Raw genomic sequence first — 20,082 nt, forward strand, 5'->3', positions numbered from 1 at the left:
TCTTGTTTTTTTTTTTTCCAAAATCAGGCGAAAATTAATGCGCGCCCTGATGTCATCCATAAAAATTACTTGCTGTGGCCTAAATAATCCTACACTTCAATTCGTCCTGTGCGGTAAAATCTGTAATCCAACCCCTTTTTCTATTGATGTTTCTTTTCTCCACCTTGTAAGCGGGGTTTGAAAGGAAGTCTTTAAATCTCGATCTATCACTCCAACCTGACGTGAGAAGTAGCGTCTGGCCGGATGTCCGCTTTAATTCTTTGTGAAGATCCACTTCTTTATAATTGTAATTGATACACCGTTAAGCGTTAAGAATATTAAGGCCGCCCATGTTTGTCTCATTGATGGAATCTATCAATCTCAAGGTTATTCCATCTTTAGGTTTTGAGAGGGGGATACAGCATCTTTTTAAAAATCTTACTTCATTCAATTTATAAACTCGGCAACGAAAGAAAAATGTAAATGTGTAAATCAAAAGAGGCCAGGGTAACAAAAGGTTCAGACGGTCGACTTGTAGCCTAGCCTCTACCAGGCTTCAGAAGCGGCTGGAAAGAGAGAATTGTCCCAACAGATGACTTACTCTCCAAGCAGAGGTTGGTGGGGAAGATTGTGGCCTTTTTATTATATGCCTCATTTTGGGTAGCGACAGAAAAAAACGAGGCATATGATAAAAAGATCACAATCTTCCCCACCAATTGCAACCTCTGCTTGGAGAGTAAGATAACATACCAGGAGAGTTGGTCCGCCAAAGGAGTACAGTTTGCCGCTTCCGAGAGCCTGATAGAGGCTATTGTACCCCACCCCCTAAATTCAAATAGAACAGTCAGACAAAAAGACAGAAAGATAGAGAGAAAGGAAGTTCCGGATGTTGGGACCTCGCCACGGTCCGACTGAGTAATCGGGTTTTAATGGACCTACCTCAGCGGTTAGGGGTCACTGGGCCACGCGTGGTAAATCTCCCCAAGCATAGTCATAGCTAATCTGCAAGCAGATCCCTCTCGGTGGCAAAAAGACAGTATCAAATTGGCCAGGCAGTGTCCATCAGCCAGAGAAGGTCCGCAGCCACCGACGGGGGTCAGAACAAAAAAAAACGACCATATATAAAAATGTAACGATCATCCCCCCCCACAACCTCTGCCTGGAGAGTAAGTCATAGCCTCTTTCTTGGCTGCTACTTCTCACAAAGCGATATCATGTAAGCTTTTTGCGCCAAAACTGTGAATATACATGTAAGTAATCGAAATTCTCTCATCTATATTATCGTCGCTCTTTTGCTTTTTCACGGCGACTCAGCGCAGCGCGAGAATAAGTTACGCCCGGTATTTTTAGGAGGCATGATTTCTATAATTTCATTTCTTGGATATCGTAACGAATGATTGAAATCACCAGAGACCTGTATATCCTACCATCGTCAATGACCATTCAATGTCCTTGGTTTGTCCTAGAGTTGCTTGGTGGCTCTCTTTCCGCAAGAGCTATCAGCTTGTATCAAATGGAAAGATCGCCAGAGGGCGTGATTTTTGCAGGCTACATCAATTTTATCTAGAAGACCCGAAAACAGAAGAAATTGGGCAAATATGTCACCCGTCTTTTCAAATACATAACCCTTCAAACTCTTCAGAAAAAGATTGAAATATGACATCCAACAGTGGATAAAACAAGTACATATGGGCAGTTTGCGTCGTTTGTTTTATACTATATTTGATCAGTAAACTTTTCATAATATAAAAAGACGAAATTATAACTGTTTTTTCGTGTACGTCTGTTTTAACTTTTGCAACTTGTGAGATTGTTAAACGGGAGGATAAAATCAATTTAAACAATCAAGTTAAACATCCTACATTTTTTTTTCAAAATGACTGTCGACAAAATGCAGGTGTAAGTCTTCATAATGGATATGTCAACAAGGGAAGACGCCGGCTCGGACACACAACACCGTAATATTTGTTTCGGAATGTTTTAACCCAGGGGAGGTCCTGTTGTATGAGCTCTCCATCTAAACACCCTGCTCACCACGCTAGCTTATCCCATACATCACCCCTTACATATGCAGAACCGCTGGCCGCTTCTCTGAGAATAGCGCCGCGGGAGTTGTCTCTTTGTATAGCCAAGAATTGATTTTATTTCTCTAACTTGATGGAACGTTTTTCCTTTTCTCTCTGGCGTGAACCAGGGCGTCTGGTGAAAGAAAAGGGCACTGTGCCAAGGACTCCAGTCTCCACCAGACTCCTGTGCATGCTGAATAGATAGTAGAAATCGGCCTAAAAGTGGGATATAAATGGCCACAGGAGTTTGCCGGCCACAGAGGGTTCAGTTTCCACTTTATAGGTCGATTTCTACTATTTATTCAGCCTGCAAAGGAGTCTGGTGGGGTCTAAGTTGCCTCCAGGCGGTCTTTTACACACACTCAATGTATTGACCGTTTTACCTTTGTATTTTGGGGAGTGTTTCGCGTCTTGCTCAGCTGTACTGACCATTCTACAAGCTGATATTGAAGCTTTACTTGCCAATACCTCTACAGCGCTGTTGCCATGCGCTTGTTTGTCAAGTTCACCGCAAATGTCAACTTTAAAAAGGAACTGTTTTCATTTACACAGTTCTTTAAAACGTACTTCTACACACAGAGAGGTCGTTCTTTTGGCGCTACAGAGAGTTTACAAAGGAGCGGTTCGGCTTTTCTGTGAAACGTTTGCATCAGCAAGTGGTTGTGTGTTTGAAGTCTGCGGCAGGCGGTGTTTAGAAAGTCTGAGACTAGCTTTCATGGGTGACTGAAAGATAGTTCTGGGCGGAGAAGAGCGGCAGGGCAAAGTAAGAACCACGTGTGGTCACGTCCATGGCGTCAAAGAAGGTTCAAGGAACTCATTTTGTGTTAACCTCTGTTATTGTGTGTTTCTAGTATTCTCAATACATTGGCGGCAATCTTTGACCGCGCAAATGCTTCTTTTAGCAAGTAGGTTCAATTCAACTTACTTACAATGGTGTTACGTCCGTATAGGGACATTAGACACAAGTAGGTCTACCGCCCTCAGTGACTCAAAGTCCATTGGCATTGACCAACCTTCTTTGATACCTCAGTAGTAAAGATAACGTCAACCCAGTTCAACAGAATAGCTCGTATTATAAAGGAAGCTAAAAATGCGAACAAGATTTGATTGTGCCTCATTCAAAACTTGTCAGACAAATGCACTGGAATAGATGGATGATATCGGAGACCGACATTTTTGTATCAAACCAGGGATCAAACCAAACCAAGGAGATTTACCTCCCCCTATAAGTATAACCTCCTTGATCAAACCTTGCCTTTCGTTCTCCATGCTGTAAGGGGAGGGGGGGCTGAAAAAAGCCCCCCCCCCCCACCACACACAGTGAAGGAATGTATAAAGACAGGATGTGAGTCGACCGATGTTTACGTGCATTGTTCCGATACTTCAGAGAACTCCATAGATCGGGATCGTTCCACAAGATTTTACCTTTTCAGACCCGTTGGGGCGGAATGAATGTGACGGGGTCTGTTTCCCACAGCTGACGGATACGAGGCTCTCAAGGGGGTTTTGGAGACTCCTTAGAGAAACTTAAGAAACAAACTTTATCTTTGACATGATTTTGAGTGATAATTTGACATAGCTTTGCAATTGCCATCCATACGGAAGAATGTGGATGATGATAACACGTCCAACAGGGCAATGAAGTACAGGTACATGGAGGTAGCAAAATCCCATGGTACAAGTCATGATACGAAAGCAGTTTTACATCTACAATGGCTAATGTATTAGTTGTATTAATACTACACGGCTTAATTAATTTGTAGTCTCAGAAGGAATATGGATTTTCCTTTGCTATTTACATATAGAAAACTTATAAAACTACGAGCAATCCCCACGGGCTAGTGTTCGCATATACATGTCAAAGTCGAGTGCAGCGTCAAAACAGGGTCGAGTACGTACCCCTGAGGGACCCCCGACCGCTGGGAATCTCACAAGGCCACTCCAGGCGGAACCTGGCGTGAAAATCGCCTTTCGAGATTCATCACGTTCATTCAGACACCGCCGAGGGGAGTCTTGTGTGATGCACCACCCACAAGTTTCGTGTGTTTTGGACTTGCATAAAATGTAACACGATCTCAAGAAAAAATCTACACCAGGAACACTGTAACATTCTTTACGCGCGGATACGTGACGTTCGGGTGTACGCTTGACGTGTGGGCCTATGTTTGCTGTTTTCTATCGTTTGGTTCGGTTTATACAGGGCCTGGTGTGTACAACAGAGGGTAGAGGAACGCACATTCTTGGTCTCCTCAGGATCACAAGTGCCAGACAGCGCAGCAGTTGATGAAGCATTGAACGGTAGGTCTATTAAAAACACATCTCGTGTTAATGTACTACATAGTTTACGCCTTAGTTTACGCTACTTGCATATGTATTTCTCTTGAAGATGCAAATGAAACATACTTTGAGTGTCGTGTTGTTGAAGACAGCAGATTACTAACACAAGTAAATACATATACAACACAAGTACAACAATTTGTAAACTCAGAAAATCTATTTAAAAAAAAGAGTGATCGTACAGCGGCCAAAATTGAATAATTTGGTTCGACCAAGGAGGTTCATATTTGATTGCATGATAGAAAATACGGTACAAGATGTTAAAATATGATTTTCAAAATCGACGAGACCCACAAAACATCGAAACATCTTTCTTTATATGTATATGAACTTTGTTGAGAGTTGGTCTTTGTCAGATACGTACGGGAAGACTAGTAGTGTGGGTAATTTATGTAGCACTAATGGAGATCCTAATACTTAGTAAAACAAACAAATAAAAAACAGGTAGATACAGCAGTCACAGTCTTAAGCAGAAAGGTCGTATGATATAGAAAAAACGGGATTTCTAAAAACAATCATTTCTGTTGAATCATAAACCTGTTCGTATCGTTCATGTGATATGATATAATTACTAGTAGCAAAACACAATGGAATGGACCAAGGAAATTCGCTGTGTGAATATTCCGACCGCTTCAGGCACCTTACGTTCCGAAAATCCTACAGTTGATACCCAAATGGATACACCTAAGCCTGCTCATATCTTATACATATCCGGGACTAAACTTGTGATATATGTGGCAAATACTTTATGATCCACTTCGACTCATACATTTTGCAAAGTGTTGCGTGAATTTGAAACCCCCTAGACGATACCGCTCTGTGAGAAAATTTCAAATTTTTGTTTCCAAGGGAGCTGAATACATACAGGAATGTGGAAGACAAAGGATGGACTTGTAATAGATCTCTTAATGAGAGATAATTGAGATAATCCCGTGGGATCTTGATACACATAACAACCCATCACTGTTATCTAGGGAATTACACATGTATGAGGATGTATTGTCGTGTCATTCATGTTCAATTACTTTCGAGCTGTTTTTGACAATCGTTTCGGAGATCTGCACACTCATATACCGTATTGTGTCCGTATGTATTATGATGTGAGATGGAGAGGATGCAAAAATAAAAAAATGCCACCATAAAATCGCATCAGAATTCAAGGCCAAAGTATTGACTGCTTGTAGGGGGCATTTGTGATTTTAAACTCCTTGGTTATACAAATGTATGTACAATTGTACGTTCAATATATCATCCTTGAAGAGGGTAGATGATGTCCTATGTAACCTGTGAATTGCGAATAAGATAATGATGTACAATGCGATATGATATACCGGTAGCTGAATAACGGTACGTACATATATCCTCACGATAGCAGACAGATACGTACTCGTATATCAGGTATATCTCAGAATTGTAGCGCGCTACTAGTATATGGTATAGTAAGTTATGAGTAACCAACAGAAAATGATTCTTCCATAGCCAAAGGGCTAGCTACCATCCAAAATAGCATGTCCAGATCACGAGATATCAAAACCGTAAGTTCTGCTGCAGTACCTAGGAAAGCCGCCAGGGGACCAAAAATCTAATCATTTCTACGAAATTCTAGCTCTCATTAAGACCTGCCCCCCTACCAAGTTTCATGACAATGCATATTAAGCTTCTTGAGTTATGCTGTTCACAGACAAACAGACAGACGGACAAACGCTACTGAAAACATAACCTTCTTGACGAAGGTAATAATACTAACGTCGATATGATAGCTACAGGGCAGGGCCGACAAGAGCCACGGTAATCAATGAGGTGCACAGCTACCTTCAACCTCCTTCATTCTACTAAGGCAGAATCACCTAGTTCTAACCCTGGGGATTACGGGAGATTGTCCCATCCTTCCCGGGCCGTGCCGGGCCTACGGCGGGTTTATTACCCAGACGGACATTACCGGGCCCAGCACCGGAATACGTGATCTGTTGACCTTGGGAACGACCTTTTTAACGGCTGTCCGAGCCTGGGATCGAGATGAAAAATTCAGCCCCACGTCCTGACGTGTCATTAGAACGGCGAACTTCGGACAAGAGATATGACCCTGTGGTGACCTGTCTGTTCGGGTTCAGCACACACACGGGTTAAGAATCATAATAGATCCAAAAATCCAAAATTAACGCAATAAAAATAAAATCTTACTATAACTCAGCTGAACTCAAACTATACTAAATTCTAACCAAGATTAGATTAAGAACTAACGAAGGACGTCTGAAAATGAGAAGAACCGTAAAACTTAACTACACTACAAAACTCTGTAAAACCAAATTAACCATTATTAGCCTTCCAGGCTAGGACATTATACAGAATAATAATATGTATAATGTCCTTGACAGAACTAAACTATTCTAAGGTAAACTTAAAGCTTAAACAAAACAAGACAAACGTTAACTACACTGAACTACACTACACTACACTACTCTATACTACACTACACTACACTACTCTACCCTACCCCTACACTACACTATACTACACTACACTACACTACACTACACTACTACACTATACTACACTACATTACACTACACTACTACACTACACTACACTACATTACAGTACACCACACTAGATTAAACTTAACTATTGTCTATTGTTCAACTAAATGTATATTTCTCTTTCTTTGTCCTGACCACTTGAACAAACTTCGCCATTCTTTCCTGGGCTAGACACCACCGCTGAATATAGCCCTTCTAAACATTGTTTGCACATCGAGCCAGTATTTTACGCTCACAAATTGCCGGCCTGCGGCGAATTGGTAAGGCCGCCGGTAAAATTCCTAGGAGACAGCGGCCCTGCGAGCATTTCAACCCGATGATTTTCTCAACAGGAGTTCTTAGGGCGTCTATTTGCAGAAGGCTCCATTATTTACCAGGACTGGTTCGACCCCACGACTCCTTTCAAAACAGACCTGTCTATTTCTCCCGGCAGGTAACCTGGCATTAGGTTGGAAACGCGAGTTGTGAAAGACATCACTAGACCGTGATTTTCTCTCTAGGGGTCGTTTTGGTTTGGCTGAACAATTTGCATGAATATAACCCTGTCTGAACTCAATGGTACTGTTTAAGACCGTCGATCTGTAAGAGCCTGATATTTGTCTGGCTACAATTTTTACCAGGCTGAATTTAACTTATGGACAGAAACTATGATGCTCCAGATTTCACCGAGGGAGATGTGCTACGTACGAGTAGATGTCGGCTAGCTTGAGGAATGTATTCACTCTGCTAAATCATACTGAGCTCAATGGTGACTCAATAGTACGTCGGCAAGAAACTATTTTTTTTTGCCTGGCGGCATACAAATTCATTGGCCCCATATAAAAAACATCAGTGGTATAAAACAATGGATACCGAAACGTCGCCATTGCCTGAAACTGTATTGACTATATCTAAAACCGTTTGAAATGAAATATGTGAGAGAAATATCTTTCCCGAAGATGCGATTTGCTTCACATTATCTGCATTCGTGTTTGGCAAATTGACATTTCTGTTGGTAAATGACCCGTGGGTTCGCCATATGGTGTCAAATAACAAATGAAAAACGTCTCATTCATGGAACGATTTTATTGAGAAGTAACTTCAATACTATCACGTCGCACGTAGATATGTAATAAAAGCGGTACCAACGTTCTTCAGTTCAAAGGTGGCCCATATGATTTTATGTATCCTTATTGAGTCCATGATTTATTCTTGGCTACGAAGAATTGAAATACTCAAAATATAGACATACAGGCGGCTGTAGGTATACCTCTATGGTCAACTTTTGGATTTTAATTCTAGACATAAGATTTTAGGAGTCCTTAGTGAGTTCCAAATTTACTATTGGCTACGAAGATCTAGAATTGAAATACACAAACTATAGACTGTATATTGCTCTTAAATAAAGTCGTGGACAGTACAGTAAATACTAGTATACACCTGTGACCAAATAATGTTTTTTTATTATACACGTATATATATTATATACATATGATTTTACGTATCCTTATTGAGTTCATGATTATTTTCGGTTATGGTATAGGTATCTCGGTATATAGACAATTTATTGCTAATTCGGAGACAGTGGATATACTATATACTAGTAGTTTGATCATCATATGATACAAATATCTGTGAAAGATCAGAATGTCCTTGGAAAGATAATGTCCTTGGTGCAAGATACTACAAGTCGATCTATGTATAGACTTATATTAAGATTCATGGTCTTCGATTTGCGATAGTCCATAAATTTTCCCCACAAACTTGGCAGATGAACTAGACGTCCATTCCTCACGGGGGCCGTTTGGCAGTCGCTGAAAGTAGCCCGACATTCGTCATCGGTAAATACATTGACCCGTGCGATACGGTCACGTAAATTTCATCCCACCAAACAAAGGCATCAGAACAAACTTTGAACACGTCTCGAACGAGTTCGGAATAAAGAAGAGCTGCGATTGGCCGAGGTTGTGGAAGGGGTACATTGACGTATACCCTGATGGCATTCTTGTCTTTTCAAGGCTGGTATCGTAGACGGTCTACAAAGGGCTACTGTCGGCAGAGCAAACTGTATGTAGCTTTTGTGTGCAACAATAGTTAGCAAATGGTCAGATTTGGTTATGTTGGTTAGTATCTGTTTTTAACAAATAATCAACCCAACCAACGTAAACTGACAACAGTTTTGTATATAATCTACAAAAGGTATGTTTCAATCAAGGAGCTTAAATTTGTCGATTACTCTGAAGGGAAATTTAATACAGTTTAGTTGCGGCTGTGTTTATTTGTGTGTTTACTGGATATGTCTAGGTGAGAAAACATGAGAATGAAGTCATCCATGTATCCTGTATTAGCGTTAACATTTTTCTTTCTAAGAACTGTGTGACAGCACAGATCATTCCCTTTCCCATGACAATGTCTGTTAACATTCTTACCATAACAATGCGTAATTTTCACCTACTTCCAATGTCTCGGTACATTGCACAGAGGGCTTTTGGAGTGGTTCTATTTGTAAACAAAACGGCAGGGGCAGTTTCAGCCACTTGAACGGTATAAAGTAGCATCCAGCTGCGCTCTAGAATGCGCTCTTGTCGTCACAAGCTGCACAAGCTAACTAAACAAAATATATTGTGGTTCCGTTACATATGATTCGAATAGGCAGTTTATCGATAGAAAGATAATTGTACTATGTTGATATTCTCTGATCGTTTGTCACAGTAATTGTTCTTATCCATTTCTAGACTTCCTGATACAACACATGTCTGTTACAAAATCACTTTATCGATCTCTCATTGCAACAGATTGTTCTGTAATCAATTTGTGACTGACATTATAAGAAATCTGTTTCATGTTGCATAGGTGGCAAACGCAACAAAATGAGTTTGTGATAATTAATGTGATTACAGAGAAAGTACCGCATTCGTTGATACTTCCGATGCTTTTTGATATTTCTTCTCCCCGATGTAACATGAGATGATTCGTCTAGTGGTTGAATAGGGAGTAAACAATAGAACTGAATAGGCTGAATAAAATCAACACATCAAAGACACAATGCCTTCAGACTGTACCATTTTAAAAACAACAACATTTAAAATATACATGTATCCTCCCGTTTACATTATGAATTAACTATATAAACATGCCTCTTAGATGATGATGTATTGAATCAATTAATGCTTGATTGATTTCATTGGTTTGTATTTGTTACGTAAAGATAGAGCAATCGCGCTCACCCCTTTAAATAGTGGTTTGACCCATGTTGATGACCGTTTCAGAGCGACGACCCAACGCCAACTATTTGACCCGTGGGTAGATTGGCTGGATTACAGGACGGAGCTGTGGCTATCGTGAACTCTAGTGTCCAGTTCGTGTCCAAACCTACATGTGACAGACACACGGGGCACGTTGTTCCGCTCAGGACACCTCTCTAGGACGTCGTATCACGGGTAAAGCTGTTCAGAGACCGTACAAACAACTTTACTCGTCGAAAAAAAATCGCGGACCGTGCTTCGGTGGAGCGTAGCGGGTACCGTGGCGAGCCAAGTGTTCTGGGTCGGGCCGTACTGGTAGGAGCACCGACCACAGCCGCCCGAGACCCGTTGTTTGGACTACCTTGGTGAAAGCAGCTTATACAGCTGTGTCATTTGATGTGTATAAGCATAAGGTTCTTTCTGTGCTTGTGTCGGTGAGCTGAAATTCTTTTGGACGGCAGAGAGAGAGACATTCGACCCGAGCAAAGCTCGAAACTGGGGAGGGCACCCCGCTTGAGTGAGAGGTCTACACTCCCCTTGGTAACACCTTTCAACAAGACATTTACCTTTCAAGATAGATCGACGGAGGGATAAACAAGAACTGGGCTCAGAAGAGACGATGGCGGTTGTGCTACCAGAGGCAGACTTCGTGCAACCCCTGTCCAAGGTGTACGAATGTCCCATCTGCATGCTGGCCTTCAGAGACCCCGTACAAACTGCGTGTGGACACCGCTTCTGTGCTGACTGCCTTGGACCGTGCATGAGGTAACGTAGACAGATTTTAGCACGTCTATAATATTTTTTCCAGTTCAGTCATTCACAGAATAAGAAAAGTATTGGTATCTCGCTGTAAGAAATGGAAAAGAAGACGCTATAGGTTGCTAAATTGTAATATGAGAACAAAAATACACAAGGGATAAAACGCTCTTGCCCTCGGCATTGTTTACAGCGAAAACACGACTTTTAAACAGTGTAATATCAGCCGGAGTCGTTTAAATTTGCGTCCTTCCCTCCAAGGTAACGCGTGCGTTTGTCTTCTTTATTGGCCATTTTATTGTGGGCGGATATTGGGTTGTATTGGGGTGCAAGGTCAATACTATAGCGAGCACGTAGCGAACGAGACAAGGATGAAATTACAAAATAACGTTACGCAGAAACGATTTCATATGTCGCATAACAGTGGCGTGCGTTTTGGTAGCGTGCTCGGATTTACGTGTATGACATAAGAACCTTTTGGCGCACGTCTCGACATTCATGACATTAGGATTGCGTGTAAATTCTTCTTGACATTTATTATTAACATGTCACAAAGGGTCATTCATGCATTATTACAGTAGCTTGTCAGTCGTCGTGTAAAATGATGGGCACTTTGCGTGTTTTAAGTCAAAATATTATTTTTTCGGTCTGGGATGTGGGGTTAGCCTAGTTTTTGCAGAACGTAAAATGCATTGCTTTCAATCGTGATCAAATCAGCGCATTATTTAAATCACAGGAAGGCCTATTTCCCTCGAGTAATTCATTTACTGCTAATTTTCCGTGGAAGGATTTACTTAAGGGAAGTAATTTGCGTTTTTATGATCTACTTTCAGCTTCAATCTACCTTGTATGCGTCCGCCGGGCCCTCTTTTGATTCCTTTTAGTCGGGACGCTGGACAATATTTATTCTCGAGATCTGTACTGTTGTCTTAGGCCCCTAGACCCAGTGCCTTGTTTGGATATAGGCTTGTTGCTACAATGTAAACTGAAGAATGTGTAGTAAAGAATGTGGAACAATTTGCCACCCTTCAGTAGTCTGTGCTGCGTAAAACATTTTATAACAACATTTTGTGACATCAATGTAACCTTAACAAAATACCAAAAATTATCCCATTTCCCCAATGAGACAATTTTTGTCTACTAGCACAGTAAAATCACTAGAAGGCACTTTTTTAATTTTGTAACATATTCTCTTTTTTTACTTGCTCATGCAAATTCAAACAGTCTCCCTAGCGGTATCTGAAACACTCACAATGTTTATGTATGAACTTTTTGCTTTCATGTAAAAAAACGTAGACTTGAATGCGTCTAGCCTGCTGATAAGTTTCTCACACAGACGATTATTAAATGGCGTTTTCTTTCTACATTCATCTAGGAAGAAGAACCCACAATGTCCAATAGACGGATTGGAGCTGCATCCTGATAAGGTAACTTGTAACGTTACATCTAGAAGAAATTTGTACCCTTCTAGTACTCCCACTCACATTTAATCTAGATGTTGACACCAGTTATTTGCACAGTGTGCCGTGAAATGCGAATCCGTATTGGGTTTCTTTCCGCATCGTTGCGCGATTTTGCGCTCCCTAATCGATGTTCGTGCCTCCCCAAATGTGGGCATTAGGGGTAAACTAACGAGACAGATACGCAATCTCTCCCGGAATGATTTTTAGATCACCAAATAAATCAGGGGAAAAACGTAGGCGGTGTTGTTGATAGGTCTGGTACGCGTGAGAATTTAGCACATTTTTGCTCGAGTAAAAGTACGCCCGTTTCTCTTGGGTCAAAAGGCCACGTTTGCAGCTGTATACAGGGATTTGAGGATCACGAAGGGCTCTCCTGATTTTGCCTGAAAATTTCATGAGATCAGCAAGTCCCCAGAGGACAGAAAAGCTTTCTTCTACGGTACACTTCTGGTGGTGACCCGCGGCGCCATTTTGAAGGACAACGGCGTGTATCGGGAGGAAAGATGAAAAAGCTTAAGACAAAATTTACCCTTTATTTGAGTTTTCTGTGTACAAAAACGTTATACTGACTCAGCAAAATATAGTATTTTAATTTTTGATATAATTTATGGCCTTAAAGCGTAAATATTGGTTAGAATTCAAGATTAAAAGGCGTACGTGTCGACTGAATATGTACAGTCTATGGTCATGTAAATGGTGATCTTTCCGATGCGTAACCAGATCCTATTGAAAATGCCGCCTACGTCACGCCTACCTTTCAAGTACTAAGGTTCAGGCGGAAGCAACTCAACCGGTCCCATGGTGTAATGGTTAGCACTCTGGACTTTGAATCCAGCGATCCGAGTTCAAATCTCGGTGGGACCTCACCTACTTTTGGTCACTTCCTTCCTCTTTTTACCACATCTATGTTCATATTTATCACACTCTTTTCTATCTCAAAGGATGTTTTCTTGTTTTTTTCTTTAAAATTTTTTTTCTCACAAATAAGTTTCATGCTTTGTCCCTCAAAGATGGAAGAGAATTGAATTTTTTTAATGACTTTTTAATCATATTGTTTTGACACATTCCATATAAAACTGCAGCCTTTGGGGGCAGCCCTTGGTTTAAATTATTTCAGAATTTAATTTTAAATTTTTAATATGTAATTTTTTTCACAATAGTCTTTAGAGAATGATCATATGATTTTATGAGGGATCATGCTATTTTTCTATTGTTTGTACATGTATAGTGTAAGTCTCATTTTAGAAAGTTAACCTTTAGATTTTTCTCTCCCCACAGTTGTTTGCAGATGTGGCCTTCAGTCGACAGGTGTTGTCCCTGACAGTCAGGTGTAACTTCCGCAGTGATGGCTGTGACTGGAAGGGGGAGCTTCGAGACTTACAGGTGAGTAAGTTTTACTTGGCCAGATGTTTAAAGGCTTCCCGAGCTATCGTAGGCTACTTCTAGCATTTTATTGGTGGTACCAAAAAATGACGTCTTGCTTGTTTGGGGAGATAATTCAAGTGTTTCTACATGTATGATTGTATGACACTACATGTAGTATGAAATAATGTTGAAAATATGCTAAGAAATGGCAACAAATGACAATATCCAGTAAACAGCCTTGCCACAGTGTTGCTACTGTATATTTGTCTTTATGACTGGAAGGGTCACAAGGCAGTATCAGAAAAGGGGGTGAAGTCTGCCATCTCTGATTGACTTGTTTGTATTTTACACCAGGAGCATCTGGAGTCCTGTACGTACAGAGACATGGTACACATGGCCTGTGGTCAGGCAGGAGGGAAGAAAGCACGGAAGGAGGAGGCAGTCAGTAAGATCAAGAAATGTAAACACTGCACCAAGGAGGTTCCATCTAGAGAAATGGTGGTATGTAGACATTTGTTTGTTTCTTTGTTTTCTTCACCTTTAAAAAAAATTCTTTCATTGATATATATATATATAAGTGCTATCTTAGGCCACAGCAAGTAATTTTGAACAAAAAACAAGAAATTTGGTTGGTCTCTAACAGTGGACAACATGTCTCTGCTCGGCATACTTCAATTTGTTTGATTATTTGTTTGTTTATTTATTTGCACAACAAGGAGACTCATTGCATTGTAACGTTTGACACAGCTTCATCACGAGAGCTGTCTCGCTGTGCCGGTGAACTGTCCCAACAGCTGTGGACTGAAGGACGTCCCCCGCAGTCAGCTGCCGCAGCACCTGGATCCTGTACGCGGGAACTGTCCGCAGTCCGTCCTACCCTGTCCCTTCAAGCCTGCAGGCTGCACCTTTCAGGTAAGGCAGCAGAAGTTTTGTTTGTTTGTTTCAGTGTTGACATACTAGTACTCCAATTGGCTGGGGCCTGGCTCCTATTATTGACGTCATGAGAGAAGACGTCAAGTCGTTGAAATAATATTTTCAAATAATATTTCATAAATAGCTTAATCAATTTTGTAGGTCATACTTAGGTATATTCATCTTAGATTTTTTTTTCGAAAGTCATTCTAAAAAATCAAACTAGTTCTGATTAGCTGTTACACCTACAGGATTAAAAAGATGAAAAGCTTTGTAACACCCGTATTTGAAACTTTTTCTGTCACTTTTGTGACCTACCACATCAGTACCAGTCAGAAAATAATAATGATTTTATCAGAAATTATGGCATGTTGTGTTTTTGTCTATAACAGCTGTTACAAATGGCCACAAAATCGGCCACGGTGCACAACATGTTTCACATTTGTTAGGTGCAACAGATGTGACCATTATAATGTCACTGCTGTTGTGGTATTTGTCCATGGAAAGACTGTTTACATCCATTTAATTGCTTTGTTTTTGAATCCATTCACATGCCTTTTCTATCAGTCTTTCACCTTAGGCTATTATACTTATAGTCATCGTTAGGTTAATTACAAGAACTCAGTGTGTTCTTCTGTTGTCTTCAGGCCAAACGCCCAGAGATGAACAAACACCTGAAAGTCTTGCCGCAGTACCACCTCGGACTCCTATGCCAGAAGATCAACGACATCCACCAGACGCTCGCCAAACATGAGGGACAGATGCGGGCGCAAGCCGCCAAAGTCGCAGAGCAGAACGAGCGAATCCAGAACCAGAACGCTCTCCTCACAAGTCAGCACCAGCGCGTGAAGTCTCAGAACGGGAAGCTGGAAAGCCTGACGGTGAAAGTTTGCAACCAGAGCGAAAAGATCGAACTCCTGCAGACAGAGCTGTTGAGGAAAGAAGCCATCATTGCTGAACAGATGAAGAAGATAAAGGAACTGGAAGTCACGAGCTATGACGGCACATTACTCTGGAGAATAAACAACTTCAGCCAGCGTCACCAAGAGGCGGCCAACAAGCAGGTTCCGTCCATATACAGCCCGCCGTTCTACACCAGCAGATTCGGGTACAAGATGTGTATCCAGATCTTTGCCAATGGCGGCGGCGAGACACGGGGCACGCACATGTCCATCTACTTCCACATCCTCAAACACCGCTACGACAGCGTGCTGCAGTGGCCGTTTCCCCACAACATCACGTTCACGCTGCTGGACCAATCAGACGACTCCAACAAGGCCGAGCACATCTCGCACACCCTGGTTCCCGACGCCACCGCGCCCAACTACCAGAGACCGACCAGTAGCATGAGCGAGGGACGCGGGTTCCACAAGTTTGTGTCGCTGGAAAAGCTCTGGAGTCGCAGCTACACTAAAGATGACAACTTGTTCATCAAAGTAAAGGTCCACTGTTAGACACTTCTCAACATTCAAACAAGCTGGGACAAAAACAAGATTACTATATTTAAAGCTATGCTAAGTCCCTGGTCTAAAACGTTCCTTACAAGCTTGAATTGGACTTTTGCTGACATGAGAACTTCATTGGACCTTACATTGCCTTTACCAGTCAATCAACATGCCTCCAGTTGAATATGTTAAGGATCATGTACATGTATTAGTAAGTAACTTTTGTGTTGTTATGTAGATGTAGCAACATGATCATCATGTGGCCATGGGACAATATCATATGGAAATTCTATAGTTTTAGCCTGAAAATAATCTTTGTGGAAAATTGCAGTTTTTCCAGGTGGATCTACTAGTAAAATTACTAACCTTTTCCATAGAATGACTGGGATCCATTTTATGACTATGAGATCTGCTTTGTAGATAAAATTGGGCACAAGAATATCAACATTTTTACACAGTTGTACAAAAGTGAGACAAAAGTCAGTTTGCCAGGAATTCTACGGTAGTTGTGAATGTAGTCCAGTTGTACAGTATGAGCTGTTGTAAAATTACTGTTGTTATATATTCTATCTTTCAAGTAAAGAACATGTTTCTAGGATGCTCTTCACAAACTATGGGGAGGCAGGTCATATACTGGAAGAGCTGGACTCTTAAGTTGCAGTTTTAAAAATGCAGCAAAGTTGTTAAGTTTCTGTTTACAGAAGTGCCTATCAATTAACCGTTTAACATTTGTTTTAGGAGAATTGTTGCTTGCCATTGTATTTATCCTTACTGTATTTGTAAGGATGTATGTTTTCAAATCAAAGGCATTGTTTTATTTTCGTTGTGGCCAAGTAGTGACAGTGAAAACTTCCTATGCAAAACTAGTGGTGTCTTAAAAGACCAAAATACTAGACAAGCTAGTGCTTAGAGAATTTTGTTTGATTTTAGTAACTTTCTTACAAAATGACAAATCTGTTTTTTTGTTGTTGTTGTTCATATTAACTGTTGCAGTTGCCACTCGATAACATTACCTCATGGCTGTAATAGTTGTCTCTAAGTGATAGTCTGTGGAATTTTGTACATAATTGTTACACTGAATGTAGGACTTATTCTAACAAGAAACTTGAAGATAAATATGAATGTACATGTAGTTACTGTTATGTACATAAATTTATAGAAGGCAGGATATTCCTGTTTGGATAATAAAGAAGAATTTTTAGTAAAGATGAAGTTTCTATTTTTTCTCTTTGGGGGGGATGGTTATTCCGATGATTTCAGGTAACAGTTACATGTAACGTTATGTTAAACCATCAACCTGCTAAAGTAGCTGTTTGGTACCATATATGCTATTGGTTAGGTGGTGGGGAGAGGGTTAGTCATCATAACAACTTACAAGTTTCGCCTTACAGGGTTAGAGCAAGTGCAATATTTGTCCATTTTCATATGTCCAAAAATAATTAATAAGATAACCATCACATATCCTAGGACGTAAGTCTCTATTCTAATTCATCAACATAATTTATCATCGCGAAGAATGGTGATAGTCAAAAGTGAGGGATGGTGTAAATCCTCATTGGCTGTTACTTTCAAAGATTTTGGGAGTATTCATGCAGACGGTCTCACAGCGACGACTGTTGCTGTAATCAGTACTGCAGAAGAGTGTGAGCCCTCTATACTGCAGTACTATTTTGAGTGCTAGGTGTCGCTGTGAGACCGTCTACAAAGGATAGCAGTATACTTAGTAGTCGAATCTGGTGCGTTGTACTAACGACCGTTCTTGCTGTCCACCACATATCTGCCGCATGCATGATGCCAGATTTCAAAGGTTAACAATTTTCGAAACTGCAGGAAGATTCCGTGTTCCATTTGGGTTTAATTAGCCGGCTAGAGAGACGTCAAATCTGGCCAAATCCGGTCATAATATGTAACGTTACCTCAGGAACCTCGCCCTGCAACTTTACTGGTTCGCGTCAAATATGCAGCAAGAGGCCGTGAAGATTTACACAAACAAGGCGGCATAACAGCAGTCAGATTCTTGTTTGGCCCTTCGTGTTCACCGGCCGAAAGCTCGACAATGATTGACACGAAAAGGCGAACCATGAAATTTTACCTGAGGGTCTTTTGTACTCCTGAAATGTAACAATAGTACTTATTCGTAAATTCCGACACAGCCAGGCATGCGGGTCTGTGGCGCAACGGATAACGCGTCTGACTACGGATCAGAAGATTCCAGGTTCGAATCCTGGCAGACTCGATATTTTCTTTTTTCTTGTCGCAATTTTCTTTTTACGGTGAGACAGAAGAAGCTTTTTGTATTTTCAAGATAATTACCCGTACAGACATTTGCCTTTCACATGTAAATCCGCGCCAACTCCCAACCGGAAACTCCTTACTGTTCTACCGTATGTGGCGCTGTGCTGAAGCGCCCTCTAGCGATCAGTTTTGCTCAGAACTGTCGTGAACGCGTCGAAGAAAACTTACGGTAAAAATGTTCAAAGATACACATTTCTGAGCGTCGGCGCCACTTAAAAAACAACAACTTGCAACCCTTCAAAATATCAGCTGACGCACCCTAACACCAAGCAGATGTTATAATAGGAGGAAAATTTTTACGCCTTAAAGGCTTTATCTGACTGACTGATGTCCCTAGACCAGATCTAGACGAATCCTAGAAAGCCTAGGACATGAAGGGACACACTCGACTGACTTTCGCATGAGAGCAATCACCTATCATAACAACACCCCCCACAAACTTGCCCTGAGTCAGAAATATGAAGTTTGACGGAGAAATGAGCCGGAAGAGCTGAAGTTAGGGACTGTACGATATTTACCGGGGAGGGGGGGCCGGTCGTCCGGGGGTAGCGTAAAAAAATTTTTCCTAGGCCCTCCCCCCAGGTCAAAAAAATTTTTCCTAGGCCCTCCCCCCGGCTCATAAAATTTTTCCTAGGCCCTCCCCCCGGCGTGAATCATAGAGAGTGAAATTTCGTATGGGGATGACGAGATTTTGATTGAAAATTTCCCCCGCATGAAGCGCCGATGGCGCGAGCTATCGCGCCGCAGGCGCCACTAGAGCCCGAGTAGGCCCGGCTTTTTTTGGGGGGGGGGGCGGGGGATGTCCCCCCGGAAAAATTTTGAAATTCAACCCATGTTTTGCATGTTGAGGGGCAAATTTGGCAGCACAAATTTCGCTGGTACGTCGAACTATAAATTTAAAGTCAGTAACGTTACGGTCAGTCAGTGTAATCGAAATAATCCTCTATCTAGCCTACCTTTCGTCCGCGTCTTCCGCGTCAATTTTAATACAAACAGGGAAACAATATTGCCAACAATGCCAAGTTACGTGTTGTTTTCAATTAACTTTGGAGGGACATAGATGTAAATGTTAAAATAGTCCTTGGTTTAATAAAAATACCAAATTAATCCGTCGACATCCGACATCCACGCCGAGAAGTTCGAGCGAGCTGCGAGGCGGGACCAGCGGGGCCTTTGCCGACGCACGCACGCACACCACTGGGAAGGGTGCGTTGAACGGCGAAAATTAATTTTCAAAATCTTCAGACAAGCCTTCCCTACATTTTTGATCGGTATCGTTTCGATTGCCGCGATTTACGCGATTTTAATCCATGTAATTTGGCTGTGTAGTCCAGTTTCGCCGATTCTGGCGAAGATGCAAGATTTTGAAGGGGACTGTGGGAGATTTGGGCGAATACATTATAATAATAGGGATGGATATTATTGGACGTAAAATTTTGCCGATTCTAATGACCTGCAAATCGCTACGATATGTATGGACAGACGTTTAATCATGTTTTGAACGTGTATAAAAACGTTGTAGAGTTAAAGGGACCTTGGAAAAAATTTTTACCTAGGCCCTCCCCCAAATTTAAATATTTTTTCCTAGGCCCTCCCCCCGGCTCAAAATTTTTTTCCTAGGCCCTCCCCCCTCAGACGACCGGCCCTCCCCCCCCGGTAAACTATCGTACAGTCCCTAAAACAGATTGTCTGTCTTATTTCCC

The 20,082-nt window shown here is 41.4% G+C and overlaps 2 protein-coding genes and 2 non-coding genes across 4 annotated transcripts in view; all 4 read left to right on the plus strand.

The window, feature by feature from the left end:
* The first annotated feature begins 10,191 nt into the window (after positions 1–10,191).
* LOC109462338 (TNF receptor-associated factor 5-like) lies at positions 10,192–16,970 on the plus strand. Its single transcript, XM_019758879.1, has 6 exons — positions 10,192–10,908; positions 12,275–12,326; positions 13,641–13,745; positions 14,082–14,228; positions 14,475–14,639; positions 15,287–16,970. Exons 1-6 carry the CDS (start codon positions 10,763–10,765, stop codon positions 16,091–16,093), a joined length of 1,422 nt encoding a protein of 473 aa, XP_019614438.1. The 5' UTR covers positions 10,192–10,762; the 3' UTR covers positions 16,094–16,970.
* Trnaq-uug lies at positions 13,155–13,226 on the plus strand. The gene has a single exon. It is a non-coding gene; the product is annotated as a tRNA-Gln (tRNA).
* A 1,277-nt stretch (positions 16,971–18,247) lies between the features above and the next one.
* On the plus strand, positions 18,248–18,320 carry Trnar-acg. The gene has a single exon. It is a non-coding gene; the product is annotated as a tRNA-Arg (tRNA).
* Positions 18,321–19,102: 782 nt separating this feature from the next.
* The window catches only part of LOC109462308 (TNF receptor-associated factor 2-like), a 3,949-nt gene continuing 2,969 nt past the window's right edge, over positions 19,103–20,082 (plus strand). The window contains exon 1 of the mRNA XM_019758838.1: positions 19,103–19,126. Within this exon, the coding sequence (XP_019614397.1) occupies positions 19,103–19,126 (24 nt within the window). The remainder of the gene's footprint in view (positions 19,127–20,082) is intronic.

This window comes from Branchiostoma belcheri, unplaced genomic scaffold (genome assembly GCF_001625305.1).
Source record: "Branchiostoma belcheri isolate BF01 breed outbred unplaced genomic scaffold, Haploidv18h27 scaffold115, whole genome shotgun sequence".
NCBI lineage: Eukaryota > Metazoa > Chordata > Leptocardii > Amphioxiformes > Branchiostomatidae > Branchiostoma > Branchiostoma belcheri.